The 21,577-nt window shown below is 44.2% G+C and overlaps 3 protein-coding genes across 8 annotated transcripts in view; 1 reads left to right on the top strand and 2 right to left on the bottom strand.

Annotated features, from left to right (window-relative positions):
- Nucleotides 1–18,656, bottom strand: part of KCNJ5 (potassium inwardly rectifying channel subfamily J member 5) — a 68,189-nt gene extending 49,533 nt beyond the window's left edge. For both annotated transcript variants that reach the window (XM_056322840.1, XM_056322838.1), the window contains exons 1-4: nucleotides 16,914–18,656; nucleotides 14,887–15,048; nucleotides 13,540–13,631; nucleotides 101–281 (exon numbers count right to left, since the gene is read on the bottom strand). The gene's annotated coding sequence lies outside the window, so the exon portion shown is untranslated. The remainder of the gene's footprint in view (nucleotides 1–100; nucleotides 282–13,539; nucleotides 13,632–14,886; nucleotides 15,049–16,913) is intronic.
- On the top strand, nucleotides 7,513–10,395 carry KCNJ1 (potassium inwardly rectifying channel subfamily J member 1). Its single transcript, XM_056322841.1, has one exon. It carries the CDS (start codon nucleotides 7,513–7,515, stop codon nucleotides 8,626–8,628), a length of 1,116 nt encoding a protein of 371 aa, XP_056178816.1. The 3' UTR covers nucleotides 8,629–10,395.
- Nucleotides 18,657–18,797: 141 nt separating the features above from the next.
- FLI1 (Fli-1 proto-oncogene, ETS transcription factor) overlaps nucleotides 18,798–21,577 on the bottom strand; it is an 89,374-nt gene continuing 86,594 nt past the window's right edge. For all 5 annotated transcript variants that reach the window (XM_056322832.1, XM_056322833.1, XM_056322835.1 and 2 more), the window contains one exon: nucleotides 18,798–21,375. In XM_056322832.1, coding sequence (XP_056178807.1) covers nucleotides 20,846–21,375 — 530 coding nt within the window. In that variant the 3' untranslated portion in view covers nucleotides 18,798–20,845. The remainder of the gene's footprint in view (nucleotides 21,376–21,577) is intronic.

Below are 21,577 nucleotides of genomic sequence, written 5' to 3'. Positions count from 1 at the left end.
GGAAGCCACTGTCCATTTAAATTTACTGACATTTTGGAAAGAAAGCGTGTACGTGAGCGGAAGGTTTTATACCATGAAGTAATGCTGAGTACTGAGATACCTCGAGGTTAGACGGTGAAGCAGGGTCGGAACTGTCAGTGTTCACGGTTGCCTTTCCCTTTGGTAGGCTGTCTTCTAGCTGTGTCACTGATGCCTGAGTCAGCAGCCTCACAGCCTCTGGGGCTTCTGCAGAAAGCCCTTTCGCCGTACCATGCTGGTGACTGAGACTTGACATTGCCAACCTGTAGGAACAAATTGTGAGTTAATGATTCAACCCCTTAAATGCTTCAGCAGGGAACAACAAAATGAGAGAACGTGCAGAATCGGCTCACATGACTCTGTCCATTTTCCCTGTGACTTTTATGGGTGGTGGTTATGCAGTATTGCCCCCCCTGCCCGCATCTTACTTCAGCACAGTTCTTTGGTTGCAGATCGCTTCTGCTCACAGTCACACAGGTGAGAACTTACTACAGTCTGCCTTCCTCACACATTTAGAGCGCAATGCCTTTTTCCGGCAACAGAGAGGAAAAGTAACTACACAAAACCTGCCTTTCTCCTTTAGAAAGCTTCAACAAAAAGCAACATGTTTTATTTTCAAGACTTCTCAGTAAATCAGAATTAATTCTCTTAAAGTAGAATACTAAACCAGCATAACACTGTTGGTGAGCTGCATCCCTAATTTTTCTCTCTTGCAACTGCAACAACACGTCACACACAAGTCCACTGCAATGAGAATTATTTGGGGGGTTTTTGTGACCAAAGAAAAAATCCCAAGACGTAATTTGCTTGAGAAATAATTTCTCCCAGAGAGCCACTTCCTATTGAAAATTTCCTGTTTTCAGTGGATACCTAATTGTCTGAAAACAGAAATAGTTTTGTTGGAAAATCCTGCTGTAGAGACAGCTTAGCTCCCAGTTCTCTGCTCTCCAGAGGCAGGATACCCAGCATGACTGCACTTCTCACGATGCTCCCTGAGGTTGCAGGTGATCATCTGCTGCATGGGAATTCTCTGTCAAAGTAGAAGGTGCTATGGGAGATACAATTGTCTCGCCGTGGAATTAGTTTTGCACTGCAAAAATATCAAATAATGATGTTTTCTTTAGTGCTTATGAAGTGATGATTGCCAGAGAGTGCTGGCAAATGCTTTTGTCTAGACAGAGCTATTTTACAAGTGCCACGTTTCTAGTAAGTGGCAGAAAGGGAGTGACTGTGGGCCAGGGCTGGCCTCTCGCCTCCGTGGCACGCAGGGCAGGAGGAAATGCTGCTTCTGGAAATTCACCAAAACCTTCCCGGGGGGGGGGGGTGGGGGGTGTATATGAGATATGTCATTTGCTCTCCAGTCAGCTGAAATCTTTAGAGTCTCTCCCCTACTAAAAGCAGTCATGGATAAATTTTGTGTGCAGCGCTCATTACAATATTATTAATTGCTAACAATGACAGTAATGTCTTTATTGCTGTAAAGCCTTTATTTATACGCCTGAGGTAAGAATTTTAACCTTTCGAGGACCCCAAATGCTCCTAAGCTTTCAGAAAACACGATTTGCTTGAGTCTCTGCTGCTGCAGTGCCTGCGCTTTCATTTATTCATTTGCCTGTGTTCTCAGGAATGAATTATTCCTTCAAGTCAGCTTTCCGGGGGGATGCTGCAGCCTATCTTTTCAAACCATGCATACATGGCATAATGTGAGCAATGTTCCTGGATGCAGATTAGTTGTTTGTTATCACTGAAACCTTATGGAAAGTGTGACTCCAAGGTGCGCTCAAGCAACGCTAGGTCTGCTCAGCAGCAGAACCCCTCAAGCAGCAAACTCTACAAAACATATACAAAGCACAATGAGAAGATCCAGTCTTAAGGCAGAGGGTCAGAAACTCCAGCAGGCTTCCTGAAGTGACTTAGTGCTTTAAGTAACCAACAGCATATATGGGTTGTAGTCTATACATCTCATATATGTCAGAGCATACAGGTTTCCTCTCCTTAAAAATCAGGATTTGGGGGAAACAAGGAAGGGGATTGTACATGTCCTTGTTGTATCGCTGTCGGGGTGGGCTGGGACAATCCTGGTTCACTGAGATTAGAAGATAGAAGGCTAAGACCTCACTCCCCACTATCTAAAGAGGAAAGTTAGGCACTGAAGAGGACTTCTTCATTAAGTACTCGCATAAAGCTGGCTAGAACATACCTGTGTGCATACAGCAATCTGAAGGACATCTGTTCCAAAGAGATTGCATATTCACAGTGGATAATATGAATTAATGCCCAACCCACAGGCAGGTATGTCCCCCTTTGCCTCTCCTGCTGAAAAACTGCAACGGAAAAGGGCAGCTCTTTAACATCTTACAGTAATTCTACTTAGCAAGAGAGAGGGAGAGGCAGGGGATAAGATTCTCTGGTGTATTCACTAGAATTTCCAGTTGGACTTTAGGTAAAACGTAGTCAGTTGGATGGGAGCTGTGGCGATTCTGAGATCAGCATACTGAGCTAGATTGAAGGATCATATTTCCCACATGGAACCAGCATTTTAGTCAACACTTTGAAGGCACAGCCACTGTGTCCCATGCTCAGACCTGCTATCAGGAATAAACACTCAGTGACGACATTGCCAGGTCCAAGAAGAAAGCTTGCCAGTACCAGCAGGTCCGGTCGCTTCGCTAACATGTCCCTCTGAAAGAAAGTGGGCATGGATGGTGGTATAAATCAGATTCTTTTTTACCTGCGGGGCTAACTGACTGCTTTAGGTGAGCTTATATTCTTGCTATACTTACAATTGATTCAACGGAGGGCTAGCTGTCTTTGGCAGTTCTTGGTTCTGATATTTTGATATAAGCAGCAAGACAGGGAGACGGGATGCTGCAGCTGTCATCCCATCACAACAGGCACGTTCCTGCTCTACCCAGGGCAGCTAGTGAAGGGCAAGTGAGCTGTACTCTCCAGAGGGCTCGGTAGTAAAGCAGCCAGTGGATAATACACCATGAGACTTAAGTGTTATAGTTCACTTTTCTAATAAAAAAGGGTTTTATAAGGTATTAGGAATTGGATATTTCACATACTTTGTTCAGAGAAAATTCAACACAAAGAAAAACACAAAAAGGACTGAAAGAAGATCTGAGTTTTGAAAAGACTTGAACAGGACTGAAAAAAACCTAAATCCTTTAACTCTGTATCCCTCTTTCTTCTACCTAAGCTTCTTAGAACTTCATCTGAATCCATAACAAAGATGTACTTCTATCAAAAGCTGCGGGTTCAGTGGGCTGCTTTTCATTTATGCTGTCTCCCCCTAATGATTCATTTCTACCAATTTTGCTCATCCATCCATTGCTGCGAGGGAAGAAATACGTATGAAGCCACGGAGATCAGAACAGTGAAATAGCAGGTCATGGAACTTTGTTCTTGTCAGGCCCCCACCAAATGTTAAACACCTTCTCCTTCCTTCACTCACTGATCTCCTCAAGTGCTGCACGTGGCTGAGATTAAAGCCATTTCCCTGGATTAATGTGCTCCACACACAGTGTTGCACAAAGGACTTACCCGTAAGAACAATTAAAGCGCCTGGTCATTATCCCCCCACACTGAAAATTTTTCAAAACAAAATAATTGAAAGCAAGTCAGAGCAAAGAGAACCACTCAATGACATTTCTGAGTGAGCAGAGGAACTCCAGCTGGTACGTAGCAACCAGGAACTGTAATGATTGTTGTTACCTACTTGCAGGAATGCAGAGAAAGGAAAAGGTAGAAATGCATCTGTTAACAACTAACCTTCTGGGCATTTATCAAATGTTCTGGGTGGAGGGACTGATGGATTAGTTAGGAAAGATCAGGGATTTGAGAATGGAAATCTTAAAGTTTCTGCTTACTCCAGTGATCACAGGGAAGTGGAAACTCCTTGTTTTCATAGCTAACCTTGACATGTCATCTTTATTCATTGAGTACTTTTATTGGTAAATGCCCCTTCGTTTAAGAATACAAGCAGTGCACCTTCTATAAACATATTATGCCTGGGGACAGCAGCAACTTTGCTAACTCCTGCAACAGAGAATTTCACATGCAAGAGACAGCAATACAGCATTTATTTGGGCCCAACAGGAAACATATCCTGGTAAATATTAGCCAAGACGTAGTTGGGTTACCTTTGCCGATTTAAACTGAAACTACTAAATGCTGTTATTATATAACTCGCTTTATATAATCTGCTGTAGACTGTCTGTGGCAGACTCACGGCGTGCTTATACAGGAGGGAGCTTTTCTCCTGCTGAAGCAAATCAACACACTTCAGTTCCGTGTGGGAGCAAGAAAGGTTTGGTGAAGGGAGAATTCCTTTATCATCCTGCCTGAAGAAGGGTGTGATTCTTCTGCCTCTGATCTGCTTGGGGGTAGCTTAGGCAGGGCTTGTAAAACAGTCTCCGAAGAGGCCGTGTAAGATTTAAAGAGGCAGGAAAAGAATGGTAAAGCTGGGGGTCTATCTTCACATTCCCAGTCTGATGACCATGACGCTTAGCTTGCTTTCATCTCTTTTGTGATTATTATTTGTTGAATTGTATGTCCAGATCCTTGGTCAATTTTCCAAAAGTTCCTAGCAAAGGCTGAATCAGACCTACCGAAATTGTGTTAGCAATTTATGATGGCCCCTAGCATGAGAAGAAGGGTAGATTTCTAGTTTCTGGTTTCTAACCAGAATTTTTCTTCAGATTTCTCCCCTTCACATCTACTCACTAGGGTTAGAAGCATATCTGCTGTAGCTCACCTATATCAAAAGTATACGTGTGCAGCTCATGGTGGACAAGGTGAAGCATCCCAGCATTTCACACACTATTCTGGCAATGACAGTCAACGTTCACTGCAGACATTTATTGCAGAAAAGGACAAGATGAATGCCAATGACAGCTGAAGCTGCATGTTTTTGGTTAGGAGTTAAGTACTGGAAATCTTTGAATAGTGCATTGCACAGGAATATTTTATTCCCACTCAAAGTATGCATTAACATGAACATATTAAAAGTGCGTCAGGAAAATAAAACTTGCGGATTGTTTAGAAAGTGACCTCATTCCCGCCCTTCCTCAGATATGTGCTTAAAGTTTAACTTTTGTCAGCTACATTTGCAACCAATGAATTCAACAGCAAAATTTAAAACAGTGAAAAGCTACATTACAACAAAAAGTGACCTTCATTTTTTTCACCCTAGTTTTAACGAGCAGAGGAGAAAGGTGATTTCAGTCTAGGCGCAGAAAGAAGGCAACTGTATGAGACATGGAAACAAATTAATTCTCAGGGCTGTTGATATAAACAAGGACATCAAATAATAGAATCAATTTCTGACTTTACAAAATGTAATTAATTTGTACTTCGACTCCATCATTGATAATTTAATGTTTTCCCTTTGCTACTGATTATCATATCTAAAGGCATTCTCTGGCCCCTGTAACTATGTCTAATGAAAGGATTTCTGCTTTAGCCAACTAAAACATTAGGCAGCTTCTCTAAGTTAATCTAGACGCCTATAGGGCAAAGGAAAGAGACGTCGCCAAACAGCATTTCTTTCCTGCATAAAACAACTGTGATGACAAGACAAGGGGACCCTCAGAGGTGCATATGCTTCCCTTACTGCCAATTAGGAGTCAGCTGTACAACTAGCATAGGCAATTGTCTAACATTTAAATGGCTGAAGTTACGGGAGACTAATTTCACGCTAACTCACATCAGTGTATCTAATCCATTACATGCCTATGGATTATCCCCATTTTCGATAGATGAAATTAGGGTTTAAGGGAGCTAAACTCTTGCTACAGGTGTTTAAGCACGTTATTAACCCCTGAAATGAAGCAACATTTGGGCCGTCTAAATGACAAAAGTTTAAGCCTAAGCATTTTGCTCCTAGCTGAAAAAGGAAGCCTGGGTAGGACAGTGATATGATGCAGAGTTTCAGGTAAGTGTTGTAGCATCTTTAGCTTGCTTATTAAAAAAAAAAAAAAAAAAAAAAAGATCATTCCCAAGGGTTGTTTTAGTGTTGCCTTCTATTGGGAAGAGCAATGCAGCAGTAAAGTAACAGTAGCCAACAGTTACAAAGCCCCCAGAGTCTCCTGATCTGAGGTGCACCCTTCAAGCCCAGGCCCTTCGAAAGAAAACATCACCCCACAGCAGCTGCATTCCCTAGAACATTCAGGATTCTGTGCGGCTGGGACGCCACGTCCTTAGAGACACAGTAAATTCAGAACATCCTTTGTGCAAGTCAGCAGTGAGAATGTTTTCCCCTCAAATTCTTAATTTATTTCAGCTGTTTTTAAGCAGTAGCATTTTGCCCCCAAGAAATGTGATTACAGTACACAGTTAAATTTGGCTACATGAGAATAATTTTGCTTAATGAAGGCTAAATAAATAGGCACACATGGGTACACTTCCAGAGCAGGTTAGCACTGTGCACTAATCTAACACATTCTCTCTGGCAGCGAAACACATTTTATGCTTGAAGGGTGATCAACTCTGAAATCAATTATTTCTAAGAACACTCCTAAGTTTGGGGTCAAAATCAGACCCTAGATCTGTCAGCGAACATAGCAGGCAGTCTCTGACTCTACAGTAGATCATCCTCTCCCCATGTCTGCATGTCTGAATAACTCCAAAACTGGGAATTTTCCAAATGTAGGTTGATCCAAATTCCAGTCTGAACACATCTGTAGAATTTTCTCCATCAATGAGTCTTATTCCCTGGGTCTCACTAACATGGTCAATCATAAAGGACAAAATTAATGCGGATGCAGAGCTACACTTCCCCTTAATAATGAATTTCTGAATCTGATCTTTTAGTCTTAGCATTACCTTTGTGGCGAGTAAACACCCATATTCTGTTGCTGCTGAAGTGTAATCTTTTCTTTTATTCTCACCTAAAAGTTCTATTTGAGATGCTTTTCTGATGCCAGAGTTTAAAATCCACACCTTCAAACCCAGCCTATAACTATGCTAAAAATAACTGCATATCTGGCTTAATTATGCCTTCCACATCTTCTCATTTCTTCCAAAATTCACTATCCCAATCACATCCAGGGTATCCTAATGCCGATGCACACACACGTTTGCATAGACAGGCCCCACTTCATCGTCTAAACGGCAGAAAGATCTGCTCAAACCCCAGCCACTCCCCACCACTTTTCCCACCATACGTCCACGATGAAGTTACCTGCTTCTCCATGCCTCGACTTATTCAGCTAAGCGGAGAACAACATTAACAGCTGACTGATTCAAAGTTTACTGAGCAAGCCAAAATGATTGTTTTTTTGCTGGAATGCTCCTAAGGCAAGAAACTGTTAGTTTCCTCATATACTTGCTGGAACTTTTCCCCACCAGCTGAAGGAAAATATGCAAATTATATAACTTTTTCCTAAACAAGTGTCTTGAGATTTCATCAGAACCTACTCCCTGCCTGCAGCTATAAACAAAAATAACGTTTATTATTTCTTACTCTCCAGAACACTGTCAGCAGAGGGAATGTTCAACTACCTCCGGAAACGCTTTACCAGCCACATCAGAGAACGCAGCCGGCGAAGAGCAAGGCTTGTCTCTAAAGATGGAAGGTGTAACATAGAGTTTGGCAATGTAGAACAGTCAAGGTTTGTCTTTTTGATTGATATATGGACAACTATCCTGGATCTCAGATGGAGATACAAAATGACTATCTTCATTTCAGCGTTTTTGGGCAGCTGGTTTCTATTTGGTCTCCTCTGGTATGTCGTGGCATACATACACAAAGATCTTCCAGAATTCAATCCTTCCATAAACCACACCCCCTGTGTTGAGAATATCAATGGCCTGACTTCAGCTTTCCTGTTCTCCTTGGAGACCCAGGTCACCATCGGTTATGGCTTCAGATGTGTCACAGAACAATGTGCCACTGCCATTTTCCTGCTCATCTTCCAGTCCATCCTAGGAGTAATCATCAATTCTTTTATGTGTGGTGCCATCTTGGCCAAGATATCAAGGTCCAAAAACCGGGCTAAGACCATCACCTTCAGCAAGAATGCTGTCATCAGCAAACGTGGTGGGAAGCTCTGCCTCCTTATTCGGGTGGCAAACCTCAGGAAGAGTCTGCTGATTGGGAGTCACATCTACGGAAAACTGCTGAAGACCACCATCACCCCAGAAGGAGAGACAATCATTTTGGACCAGGTCAACATAGAATTTGTAGTTGATGCTGGCAACGAGAATCTCTTTTTCATTTCCCCACTAACTATTTATCATATCATAGATAAGAACAGCCCGTTCTTCCACATGGCAGCAGAAACCATTCTGCAGCAAGATTTTGAACTGGTGGTGTTTTTAGATGGCACTGTTGAAGCCACTAGCGCTACCTGTCAAGTGAGGACATCCTACATCCCAGAAGAGGTGCTCTGGGGTTATCGCTTTGCTCCCATTGTGTCCAAGACCAAAGAAGGGAAATACAGAGTGGACTTCCAGAACTTCAGCAAGACAGTGGCTGTGGAGACTCCCCACTGTGCCTTCTGTCTCTACAATGAGAAAGAAACTAAAGCCAAAGAGAAGAAAGGTTATGACAATCCTGGGTTTGTCTTGTCAGAAGTTAGTGAAACCAGTGACACAAAAATGTAGTTCCAGATATACATGGGACTGAATCTTTTTTCATAATGAATTCAATCTTGAGAGGATTAATAACTTAGTAAAACAAAAAAGAAACGAGTTTGGTTTTACTCTAAAACAGCATTTCTCTTCTCAAAAGCCTCGAATCAAAGAGGAACAGAATACCGGTGATCTCCAGAACACTATTTAACTCCACTATATATATTTCATAGAATTTATATTTTTATACCTATGGGACATTTTATGAAGCTGCTACGTTGGAATGTCCAACTCACTTAAATTCCCAGAGGCGTGCAAGTCTGTTAAAAAGCCTGAAAAGATGGAGAGGAGCTTTTGGGTATGTTAAAGGTACACAGCTGTTGCAGTAAGAACACGAAAAGGGGAGATAGAAGGCAAAGCTAAAGAAACCTGAGGGACTTAGGAGCCAAAAATGTAAAAAAAAAAAAAAAAAGGTACATTTCCGGTTGCGGGTTGCCAAAGTCACCTCTGAAAGTGGACTCTCTGGCTCTGGAACACTTGAGCACTTTTGAACACTTTGAAACAATTCCTTCTTTCTTTGAGCTGGTATATCTACAGAAATGGAGCATTAAGGGATGGTACATGCTTAGGAAGCTAGACAAGACAAAGCTTGGGCCATCCTGCTGCATCTAGAACTCTGTAAAATATGACTTTAACCTGTGAAAGCCTTTGATTCCTTTCAGGGAAAAACAGCCAAATGGAAATGGAAAGTGAAAAAACAAGGAGAAGCAGACCCCCACTATGGGAGAAGAGGAATTTTGCAGCTTATTCCTAACTGTCTCACCCTTCAGATACTCTTCTTTCCACTTCCCCAGGAGCTGGCTACCTGTGAAATGAGGTAACATCTGAAGACAACTGTCCAGAAAGGTAAGCCACTGTGGGGAGATGAAGAACAAACTGCTTCACACTGGGCAGAAAAGCAATCCACTGGGAGAAGAGAGGAATTTCCCAGCTCTAGATGTATCCTTCAAAAAAATCCACAACGCAAACACATATTACCTTTTCCTTTAAAGCATGAAGGTCTTGTTAAATTAAAAACACAGCACAGGAGCCTCCCACCAAGAGCAGGCTTGAGATTTAGTTCCAAACCGTTCATCTCACCCCAGCAAAATGTGCATCCCTACAGGAAACAAGTTCTGCTCAGTGGTAGCTGAGTAGTGGTGGACATTTTCCGGGTATGATTGTTGTCATTTAAGTTTCAAATGCAACAAGAAGCTTCAATAATTTTTTGGTGACTTTCTGCTTCCTCACAGCCTTTTTTCCTCCCAAACAGCTCTTTTGCTGAGAGTTCAAGTGGCAGTCCAAAGAGAGAGGTTTTTTGGAACTCTTCCTAGTGGTGTAATTCAGCTCATCTATTTTCAACACTGTGGCAAAATGGAAGCATCTTTTTAAAAGCTGCTGGACTGGTTTTAAAAGAAGAGTAGAATTAAGCTGGTCAAATGATGAAAAACAATGTTATTTTGCAAATGAACATAGTTTGAGTATGGAAACCAAACTCTGGGAACCAAGAATGTTCAGGTCTCAGTCCCAGTGTAGTATCAACCCCTTCGCTGGTTCAGAACAAATCACTTTAGTATGTATCTCAGATTTGCCATCTGTAACACGGGACATAAAGTACTTACACTGTACAGAGAACAATGTTATGAACAATTATGTCACTAAAGCACTTTAAAAGCCAATTCTCAACTGCCTCAATCTTTTCCTCCCTTCAATGCACCACCGTTACACTCTTCTTCACTTCTAGTTGGAAAGGTCAGCACAGAAAGTTCTGTTCTCATCACACATCAGTATTAGTAAAAATGGCTGAACGATGGCCAGAACCGTGGAACGCTAGAACCGCCAGCCGAAACCTTCACGGTAATTCACAGATATTACCCAATATTTTAAGTGTACTATTTCTGCAACCTTGACAAATTAAAATTGTCAACTGTAAAAATATTTTTATGGTCCCAATCACCAGAGCATCTGATCCTCTCCAGCCACTAGAGCATCACAAATTGTCTGCTTGGGAGGACAGTTGTTTTGTGCCCGGCGCTGAACGGCACACCAAAGCACCAACAGCGAGTGATTAGTGGCCATCCACAGAAATCTAGGAGGGAGTGGGGAAGTGAAATGAAGGCTCAAGAGTCCCAGGTTTTCTGAACCAAAAGACTACTCTGCTGCTCAGTCCTTCCTTTCATAGTTGCTGCTACATTTCCTTTATAGGCTTCCTGTACAGTTGCCCTGTGTGTAATTTCCCTAGAAAGCAGCACTGTCTGTATTTTAAGCTTACAAGTTATACTTCTTACTCCTGGGAGAAGTGATGCACTAAATACACAATAGAAGTAGAAAGATCGTCTTCACTGTACAAAAAAAGCAGGTCAATAGGAAATCCATTTAAAAGGTCAAACCCAGCTATGCAATGAGGAGACTGGAAAAATTCCTATTTTTTTAAAAAAAAATCTTTAAGCTTTAATCTTTTTCTTTTCTTTAAGGCGGTTTGGGATACTTCAGTGTCTGTCCAAGAGGTGATGTATATCCTCTAAAGTTTAAAGGGCCCCTAAACAACACACTTTCAGGCACTGCTCTTGGAAAGCCATCCCAAAATCCTAAACCTCCAGGTGCTTCGTGACACAGCTTTTTAACTTTTTACCTCATGCCTCTGCAGCACAAGTGTGAGGAGGTGTTATGCCATGCCTAGAAGTAGTAAGCACTACCACAACTCAAAGAGAAGATACTGGACCTCACTGCAAGGATGATCACCTGTTGTTCACACGATGCTGGCAGCTACACCTGCCTCTAAAAGCGAGCTGTGCTGCCTGCACTAAGTGAAGGGTGACTGTTCCTTTGCATGTTTGGTGCTACAGCGTGGGGACTGGCTACTCCACAAGCAAAGAAGATACGAGAGGGACATATCCAAAGTTGACAGGGCCATGGCTGAGCTATCAAGCTTAGAGGGGGATCATACTGGGACCTAAATGGGAATCTCAGGCTGAAACCCTCCTCCCCTGCTGATTGTCACTTCAGGAAGTGCCTGCCAGCCATGCAGCAAGCAGGAGATAGAGCACTGTAGTCAGAGCCCAGCAGCAGGAGAACAATGAGTGGAATTTCCTCTTTCTGTCCAGAGAGGGCTGTTTGTCACCAGAGAGATAAAGGCCCAGGGCAGGGAAAAAGGGTTATCGGGAGACACGCTGCACACTGTGCCACTCAGGACAGACTCCATAGGAAATCTATTTTGGGGGCTGTCACCCCTACTGCCATTAAAAGAAAGTTCAGTTAAAAGGATGAAAATAAATTTAATCTTGCTGAGCAGAAGTGACTGGAGGGAACCACAGACCTGATACTGGAAAACGAGACTGGTTTCTTTACCCGTGACATAGTTTCATTTTTACATCCCCATATAACTCCACTCGAGCCTTATGATTCTCTTCTCCTTCCCTGTCCATCCAGCCTGCAGGCTGCCCATACTGTCACAACAACAAGTAGTCCCCTCCACAAAGTGGAACATGCTGTGGAGACCAACAGCCCAGTCAACATAAAGCAAAGGACTGAAGAGGAAGTCATGTCTCTTCAGGACAAGAAATCAGCCCATGTACTTATTGCTGAATGAAGGCCTAAAGGACTTAGCTGTGAAAGTGTTAGCCAGCCAGCTAGGCTTGGGAATAACATGTCTGCACTAAACTTAATTTATCCTCTCATTTCACAAACAACATGTTTCTTCTACTGTATTTATTTTAAACATTCGTTCAAGCTGTGCATAATATTTCAATCATTTTGAAATAGTTTTACCCTCCTGCTGGCAAATGAATAAGGCATCCTGCTGACTGCTGGAGAAAGGGCCATGAATTAAAATAACTGCTTTTAGTAAACTGACATGTGCTAGTTAGCTGTTCTCCACACACTCTTTGGTAGTAACGGGTGAAAAGAGACCCCTAAATAACAGTAAGAAAAAAACCAAACCCTGGCAAACTGTTTAGATACTCATACTGACTTGTGTTGTTGGAATGTGGCAGACCACTGCTAACTAGCTCACAGCAACTGCCTGGATAACTTCTGCGTGTACACATTCCCTTGTAAACTCAACTACTCACCCATAAACAAGTCAGCAGTGTGCAAAGCCCTAACACAAAGCAAGAGCAGCTGAGGTGTCACATCCTCTTCTCTCTCCCCAGGCAGCAAACTGATGTGGTTAGACTTCCCTTTTATTTTGCCCCCTTCAATTCACCCCCGCCTTGAACCGTCATGGTGCTGGCCCGGTTCCTGTTCCCCACACAAGTAGGGAGAAACCACAGCACAACACAAGGAATGTGAGCAGAGTCCCCGCTGCGGCAGGGACAGGGGAAGCTGAGCAAGTTCCTAAACCCCTTGGTGAATCTGTGCCTACAGCTTCTTGCTGCAGCCTGGAGAACCTCCATGACACCACCAGCAGCAGCCCTAAAAACATAACCTAAAAACATAACCCTGTGATGACGCCACTGCAACAAGAGTGAGGGAAGCTGAAGCCCTCTCTCCGTGCTGCTAGAATACACAATATTTGTTTCCTGAGGCCAAGCTGACATTCCTGTGGTGGAAGCATCTGCCTGGGGAAAGCTTATGACTTTAACAAACACACTGCTGCGCAAGACGGACATAAATTCTCCCTGTTTCAGGGAGATCGACAAGGAAGGGGAGGCTGGAAATGAGGCAATTTCACTTCGTGTCTCGATTTGCACGCCTCTAGCCAGATTTAAGCGTGGAAAGAATTGAAGCCCTTGCTCTCCGGGGTGACCACATCCCAAGCGAGCTCTTCAGAGACAAAAGTTACCGCGTTATTCTGGTTACGCCAACCCACCACAGAGGCAGGCTAGGATCTCAGAGAGATCTCAGAGAGATCGAGCGATCCCCTACCTGCCTTCTGCCTTGCTGCCGCTGGATGGCATCCCTTACCTCCAGATCAACCGCTCCGGCCTCCGCGTAAGCAGCAACCCTGAACTTCGCATTGGCAGCGCAGCAAGCTTCACAGCGCGAACCGTGGCAATCTTGAAAGAGCAAAGCAAGAATTTATTGGGACTGTTCCTTATTTTATTACACAAAGTTTAATGCATTTAGTGACTTGGTTTTGGCATGAGCCTCTGCGAGCTGGATATATTTAGCCACTTCACAGAAGTGTCGGGAGACTTAATTCACTGCAATGAATTCAGAGGTGATGTGTAAGTGGAGGGCTGGGGGCCGTAAACATCGTGTCTGCAGTGGCATCTAAAAGCGCCCTTAACAGTCTGCAGTGTGTGTGGGGGGGGTTGTAACAGTGAGGCTGGGTCTGGGGAGACCTATATTCCTCAGGCAAGGAATTGCTAGGCAGTTCCTTATTCCTGTACTGTAACTTCAGGCAAGTCACTGCTCCCTGCTTTGAGCCTCAGTTTCCCCAAGCTGTTAAAAAAGCAACACCACGGGCCACCTCGGGAAAGCTTTGACTTCCAGCTCCGCGTTAGTTTCGCAACAGTGGCCAAAAGCGCCTGTTCTGCTGAGCCCCCCCTCTGGCCTGGGAACGTTCCTGGCACATTGCAGAGCCTGCAGAAAGGCACGCAAAGGAGCCACCGCCACCGCAGCGGTGTTTGTAAAGCCCTTATATCGCTCCACAGCATCGAGGAGCCCAAACTACGTCCCTTTGTGCTCCCGTGCCAGGAGCTTGGCGACCACCACCAGAGGATGCTCAGCCCGGTAATCCCCACGGGGCTGCCTCCGAACACCGCGAGGGCAGCCCCGCAGCCCCCCCTCCCCCCGCCTTGTGCGGTTTCCACACAGGCCCAGCGCATCCAGCGCGCCCCACGCCGCAGAACCACCGCGGGTGGCGGCCGGGGCGCGACCCCCTCGGCTCGGGGGAGGGACCCCCGAAGGGACCAGCCACCCCCGGCACGGTGCTGGGGGCGGCGGGGGCCGGGAACCCCGCGGCAGGTGCGCCTCGGGGGCGACAGCACGGTCGGGGGTGCCGGGACCCCCGTGCCCGAGGAGCCGGCGGCCCCGCCGCGGGGGAGGGGAGGGGGGCTGCCGGGCGGCTCCAGCAGCCCCGCGCTTCCAGCCACGGAGCTTTAGGGAAAGGTTTAACAACGCCCCCCCCAGCAACACCGACCCTCAACAGAAAGAGAAAAACTCTCAATCGTTTTAACTTCACGCTGCGGTGTATTCGCTCGAGGGGGGTGGAGAGCCTAAATGTGGGGGGGGTGGGGGTGGGGGTGTCAGGCTGCTGTGGGTGCCACCTGCCCGCAGCAGCAGCAGGGACACGCGTGGCGAACCCACCTCGTGCTCCCGTGGGGGCCGGAGGGGCGCACCGCACCCGTGGGCTGCTGCAGGGAGACCCCTTCGCCGGGGAGGTGAAGGAGATCCAGCAGCAGACTTTACAGCTCCGGGAGGCAGAAAGTAAAGGAAGAGCCAAAGCAAACAACAAGTTTGCAGCAGTTCCTGGAAAGGAAGAAGCAAGGTCTTGTGCTGAGATCGCTGCGCATCAAACCGCCACAGACCCTGGGCCGTGCCTCCTCCTGTAGCAACTGCAGCTTAAAAACAAGAAATCGGGATCTTCACCCCTTGCTGCCTGCTCCTAGGCGAGGAGCAGCCAGGTCCTCCCTGCCGAGAAAACCTCCCCTGCCCCACGCCCTCCCTGCTTCTTTGCTGCAGCTCTATATGCCGGCCGAGGTGGTTGCCCAGCTGCAACCAGTGCGGGCCACCAGTACCACACCTGCCCGCAGCGAGCCCCGCTCCCTCCCCACCGCCCGGCTGCACCGCTGATGGGGGGACCTGGCGGCGCTGGCCTCCAAACGGCTTTTCTTTCTTCTTTTTTTTTTTTTAGTGGGCTTGGGTTCGGGGTCTGTTTGCTACTCTTGTAGCCTGAAGACCTGAATTTTGCCAAGGATCCCTAACTCTCCTCTGATAAAATGGAAGCATCTGAGCTTTGCATGCAGGGATTTCTGCATCCGTAGATGAAAAAATCATAACACACAAGCTCAAGTACATGTTACATGTCATTCTGTCCATGACCTTAGTCAGAGGTCTCTTAATTCTTTTCTAATACAATAGCAAACTCTTGAGCTTTATTTGCAATGAGTTTTGCTTTTACAGATGAAAATCATAATATATATGTTTCGCTAGGTATTGTGCAAAAGTATACAAATAGGGTCTTTGAAGTGAATTTATAAACCCCAGCCCCCGACATGCCTCTAGACTACAGCTCTAATTAACACCAAATGCAGCAACACTCAGTTTGATGTGGGAGAACCCAGTTTGTTAGGAAGCGGGCTGAAGTCTAACAAACTAATTTCACAGAGGTCATTAAAAATACTGTATCAGCACAGCAAAGCAGCCTGTAAAAAAAAATCTATTATTGGAGTAGTATAATAAAGTAAAGCTGGCTCCTTTAACCCAGAATTTACAGACCAATGGCTCTTTTCTTGATAGTAGGGGTGGGAAACAGCAGCTGGGTTCATCAGTGCTCTTAATTCAAAACTCCAGGCATGGTCGTTTACTGTCATTGTGGATGGTAAGCATGAGTATGAAATATTGCCAGACAAGTCCAGCTTCACATCAAATATTCACACCAACAGAACCTACGGCAAATTTCCCACGTGTTTAACGTCTCGTTGGACTGGAGCATGCTTGTTGGGCAGTGGTATGAGAAATACTTCCTTCTCTTTACTAACGGGAAGGGCTCAGCACGGGGAAATCCCTCTCCCTTGCAATAGTATTAGGTGCGTGTTGGAAATCTGGAGTTGTTTGGAAATTCATCCTCAGGGTTGAAATACAAGTCTTAGGTATATGAAAGCAGTAAGCCACTTGTGTACACAGAGGATGGGTTCTGGCATGCGAGGATTATAGACAGGAGTAATCTCAGATGCTTGACACTAGGAGGATTTGGCATCTCCTCATTTAAGGCACCTAACGAGTGTTTAAGTTGGGAGCTCCATCCTCTAGGCTTTAAGCCGTAGTGGGGATAAAAAGCCCTCTTCAAAATATGGTTAAAAGCAGGTTCTAAACCTGTTGTCTGTAGTTAAGCAGCAAGAATATCTTCTTGTTCTCCCCCTCTCTGACAGACAGAGACTGAGGCAGGAACATCTCAAATAGGGAAAAACATCACAAAGGTCCCAGCTAAAGGAGCTGGAACTCTGATTCTACTTAATATACAAGTTGCAATATCTACTTACAGAAGGTGAAATGTAAAGCTAATTCTAGTTCGGCGTATTTAAGCTAGAACCCATTCAGTGTTTTTGGAGTTAGGGAGCAGAACAGAAGTACTGGGTGAATACTAGATCGCTAGAAATAAATAGCTAAATTACCACTGATTTCAATGGGAGCTGGGTTTCCTGATGAGGTCTGAATTCTGAACTTCGCAGCAGAGAAGATGTTCTGCTATCCCTGTTGACTCACAGCTCACGACCATGTGATCCCAACCATCTGTTTGGTAAACTTTCTGATTAAAGCCTGAAATACTTGAATCTCATCTGCCTTGTCCTCCTGGGAAAAGCAAAAAGTAGCATTAGTACTGTCAAGTTCCTTGTTTATTTTCTTGCAGTGTGTCCCAGAAGCTGGAAATCCCCCAGTTATCACCCCCAGAGCTTCCAACATGACAAAGTTAGGCTGATATTGGGGGTTACAAATGGGCTACTCCGATTTGTATGTTATTACTTGTTCTTTACCCGAGGACTGTAAATTATTAAGATCTTACGAAAAGGCTAAAGGTGCCTGCAAAGTCCCTCGCCAGTCTGAGGTGCCTGGCATACTGTTATGAGACCTCTTTATTCCACAGAAATGCAGCCTGCAGTGGGCAGCAAACTCTATCTAAAGCTAAATATTAGCACAGACTAGCAAAGGTTAATATCAGCAAGTACCCTGAAGAGAAGGACAAAAGGAGGCAGAAAGGACCTGAGCTGTGGATGCCGCTGATCACCTTCCATCTCAGTCTGGGCTCCTCTGAGATGTTGCAAGTTGGACAGCCAGAAACAGATGCTTCTTAAATTGTTGGTTGTTTTCCAAAGTCTTTTTTTCACCAAGGATCCTGCTGGTCAAATTTTGCTATCAAAGACATCTTTGCACTCTGATAACCTTCATATTCTGCCTTTAGATGTTTTTGTGCAATCTCAGCCTTCAGATTTTCCTATTACTGGCAACCGGGCAGGCACACTGTATTAAAAGAAAATACTTGATATTTCTATTGATAATGCATAGCCAGAATGAATCTGGATAATGCTAAAGTGAAAAACAATAGAGATAAGCAACAAAACACTCACTCTTATGACTAAATTGAGCGACTGCGGTTAAATACACAAAAGGAACAGCTCTGCGGTGGTTGAACACACTAACATCGCTCTTTTTCAGAGCGCAGGCTCGCTAATCAAGCCAGTGGAAGCTATTGTACCAGAACCTTAGCAACAAACGGTTGTGCGCGGAGGAAGGAAATGGTGTACTTGTGCAGTTATGTATTTCTAAGGGTTTATCAAATCGGCAGAAATATCAAGCTATCTCTCAGGACCACCATGTGTCTGCAAAAATACAGGAAGTGCCTTTGCCTGACCTTTATACACAATCAGAAGATTCCTTGGCAGTGCTTGTTTTTGCAGCCTCTTACTCCGTCTCAGGAATGCTTTGGAGCACTGGCTTTCCCTGGGGTTTGGGAATAGGTGAGAAACATGAGCAGGCAAGCAGGCTGGTAATACATACAGCATTGTACATATACATTCTGTCAGACTCCTTGAGACCCCGAAGAGCAAACGGACCGAGATGACTGTTAGGTCAGTCATGGCTCTTGCGGGGAGGCTGTGTGTCCTGGCACTCGGCACAGTGCTGCGAGCCCATCACCGGGGCACCCGGCCAGGGTCTGCTCCCAGCTCTGTCACCGGCCTCAGGCGGGACACGTCACCTCCTCCAGCTCTGGCTGCTCTGCCACTTTCTCTCTCTCTCTCTCTCTTTCCACGGACAAAAGATGGAGCCTAGGTTTCTGATTTAGACACTTCAATAACTAAATTGGGTATGATAAATACTGGCTCCAGAGACAGAAATTTTCTGGAATAAGAGGTTGATATTGTTTTGTAGTGATAAGGATTGATCGCCACTACTATGGAGCTGCTTTGTTTTCCTTTTTAGCTAAATCAAATTTAGAGGCAAAGTTCATGCTTTATCTGAAGGTATGAGAGGGGAGGGAGAGAGTGGGACAATATGATGCCTTAGAGAAGAAAACCACCATTTATTTTGTCACATCTTTTTACATCATCCTCTTCTTACAACAGTTTCATTGTAACACTTAATACATTTTTTAAAAAAACCAAGATAGCTTGCAAAATTATATATATTTTAATATCCAAAAAGTACATTGCATATATATAGTAGCAAAAGCCCCACTTCCATGGGTAATTTCTTCATACTTAAATTTTGCGATTATTGCAGTAACATTACTTATAAACATCCCGAAAGCACTAAGACCTAAACTGGTTAGCTTGATCTTATTTCTCCATTTTGTTAAATAATGGCATCAGTGCTTCTGTTTAAAGTTATGAGCAGACTATAATGTTCTGGTTTCAGGCGCTCATCCTGCAATCAGATGCACATGGACCAAATCTTGCACCCACGCAGAGTCCCAGAGGTTATGTCTAGACTAGATATTTGTGATCCTGTTAATTGGTTGCCGGTTAATACAAGTTAGCTAATAGCTTGTACATGTAAGTCTCACACACACACACACACACAGACATCTGTTCTAAAACACAAATGCTTGTGTTTTACCCTTCTGTTTATGGCACCAAACCACCATTTGTGGATCATCAAATTAACATGTGCAAAATCAGAGAAGGCTGAGAATTTTTGGATGTTTAGAATTTCAATGAAAACCCCTAGCGAAAATTTTCGCAAAGATATTGCAAGAAGTAGTTGATAATTTTAGCTATGAAGTGGTTAAGATCTTTCCAAAGTTCAAGATTTTGGTGATAAATATAACAAAATATTTAAATATTTCCTTTAAAATGCTGGTGCATGTTTTCAATCAGCTTCAATGCAAACATGTTAGCTAAGTGGAGTTAATTTGCAGACTACTATGACAGAGTAATACAAGAAAACACTACTCTAGACAAACCCAGGGAAATCTGGAAGGTGTCTGGCTACTTTGGGGGTCAATTATGGATCCAATTACAGGATCCAGGCTATCTCCAACAGATACATTACTCATGTCTTATTTTTTATTATTTTTTTTTTTAGCAAAAAGTACAAAGCCCAAATGTACAGATTGAAAAGATGTACAAATTACATTAAAAACAAAACAAAACAAAACAAAAACAACCCACAAACAACTGAGCTGATAGTAAAAAACAAACCTGCATTTGTGACCGAGGTCAACTCGTTTTAATTAATCTTTCTTTTAAAACTGTGAGATATAGGGAAAAATAACTCTGCATAATTTATACAGTAATTTGCCTTCTGATTTGTTGACCCTTTGGATGACGGTCTGACAAACGCACAGCGTTCGCGAATCGGTACGTGTAGCGATCCCTAAGGCTCTGGCAGAGCTCAGGGGCCTGCTGTCATTTAGTTTACTTCACTTTTGCTTTCAAGGAATGTCTGTGCTTGACATTTTGTTCTGGTTTCTGATGTCTCTGGAGTTAATACACAGTCTACTGAAGTTGTACACTCTAGAAAAGTTCCTTCAATGCCCTTTACTTCTTAGAATATACATGTACATATATATATATGAATATATATATATTTAATTTCCAGTTGGGTGAAAATCCTCATCTGCCTTAAAGCTAAGATTCCAGTTGCGGTCCCCTGCAGCCCAATGTCCTCCGCTTAATGGTCAAATTGCCCACCCTCTCCACAGTGAGAAAAAACCCCATGTAGTCATATTTTCCTACGACCCACAGTTGGATCTATGTCTTGTCAACAGCCTTTGAATCCTTAAAAATTTCTCTCATCAAAAAGCTAATAATCATTCCAGGTAATGGTGAACAATCTTCATAGTCAATTCCTACAGAGGACATAAGCGTTAAAAACCAAAGAAAATGCAGAGTACTGGCCCAAAGAAGCATCCATCTCTCAGTTCAAGACACAAGAGGCAAAGTTACAAAAGTAAAAGGTTTGATCCAGTAATAACCAATATCCAGTTTTAATTCTTCCCCAGAAAGGCCACAATTATCCATTAGGGTCCCCCAAAAAACCACAAAAATCCCAGAAGTAAAGAAAAAGTCCAACCAGATTGATAAAGGCCACTTGAAGATAAAAGCATCTAGTAATAGCTGCCCAAGTGTGGTGATACATGGGCATTGGGATGGCGAGGGACATTGGGGTTTGGATAAATGCTTCCTGCAGGGGAGGTCCAATAAGGTGAGGCTGCTCCAAAGAAACTGGATGATGTGACAGGCATAGAAGAAGGGTGCGGGGGTACAAAGTTCACCTTCTGCTGATGGGCATGGTAAGACGGCATGTAGGAGAGATCTGATGGATACTTGTACATTGATGATTCAGTGGGATGAGGCTGAAGAGCCTGGGCAATGCCATGAAAGTCAAATTTGTAGGCATACCTTTTGCCATGCACTTTGGTCATAATGTTCTTATCGTAGTAGTATCGGAGGGCTCGGCTCAGCTTGTCGTAATTCATGTTGGGCTTGCTTTTGCGTTCTCCCCAGCGCCGTGCCACTTCATCAGGGTCCGTCATCTTGAATTCCCCATTGGTCCCTTCCCATGTGATACAGCTGGCGTTGGAACTGTCTGACAGCAACTCGAGAAGGAACTGCCACAGTTGGATCTGCCCGCTCCCTGCGAGAAGCAAGCCAAAGAGGAAAGGAAATGACATTGTGTTTCCTGCTTAAAAGCAAAGACAAAGGCAGGAAACAGAAGGACTATCTCGATCTTTACTGGGAACTGCTCCTTCAAGCCTTAGAAAGTCTTACGTAGGAATGGATAAACTGTTCCCAGCAAACAAGTTAGTCAACCCTTTGTTCTGTTCATGAGTTTGAGG

The sequence above is a fragment of the Falco biarmicus genome, chromosome 20 (genome assembly GCF_023638135.1).
Source record: "Falco biarmicus isolate bFalBia1 chromosome 20, bFalBia1.pri, whole genome shotgun sequence".
NCBI lineage: Eukaryota > Metazoa > Chordata > Aves > Falconiformes > Falconidae > Falco > Falco biarmicus.
Note: the sequence above shows the minus strand (reverse complement) of the source record. Positions and strands in the feature narration are given on the sequence as shown.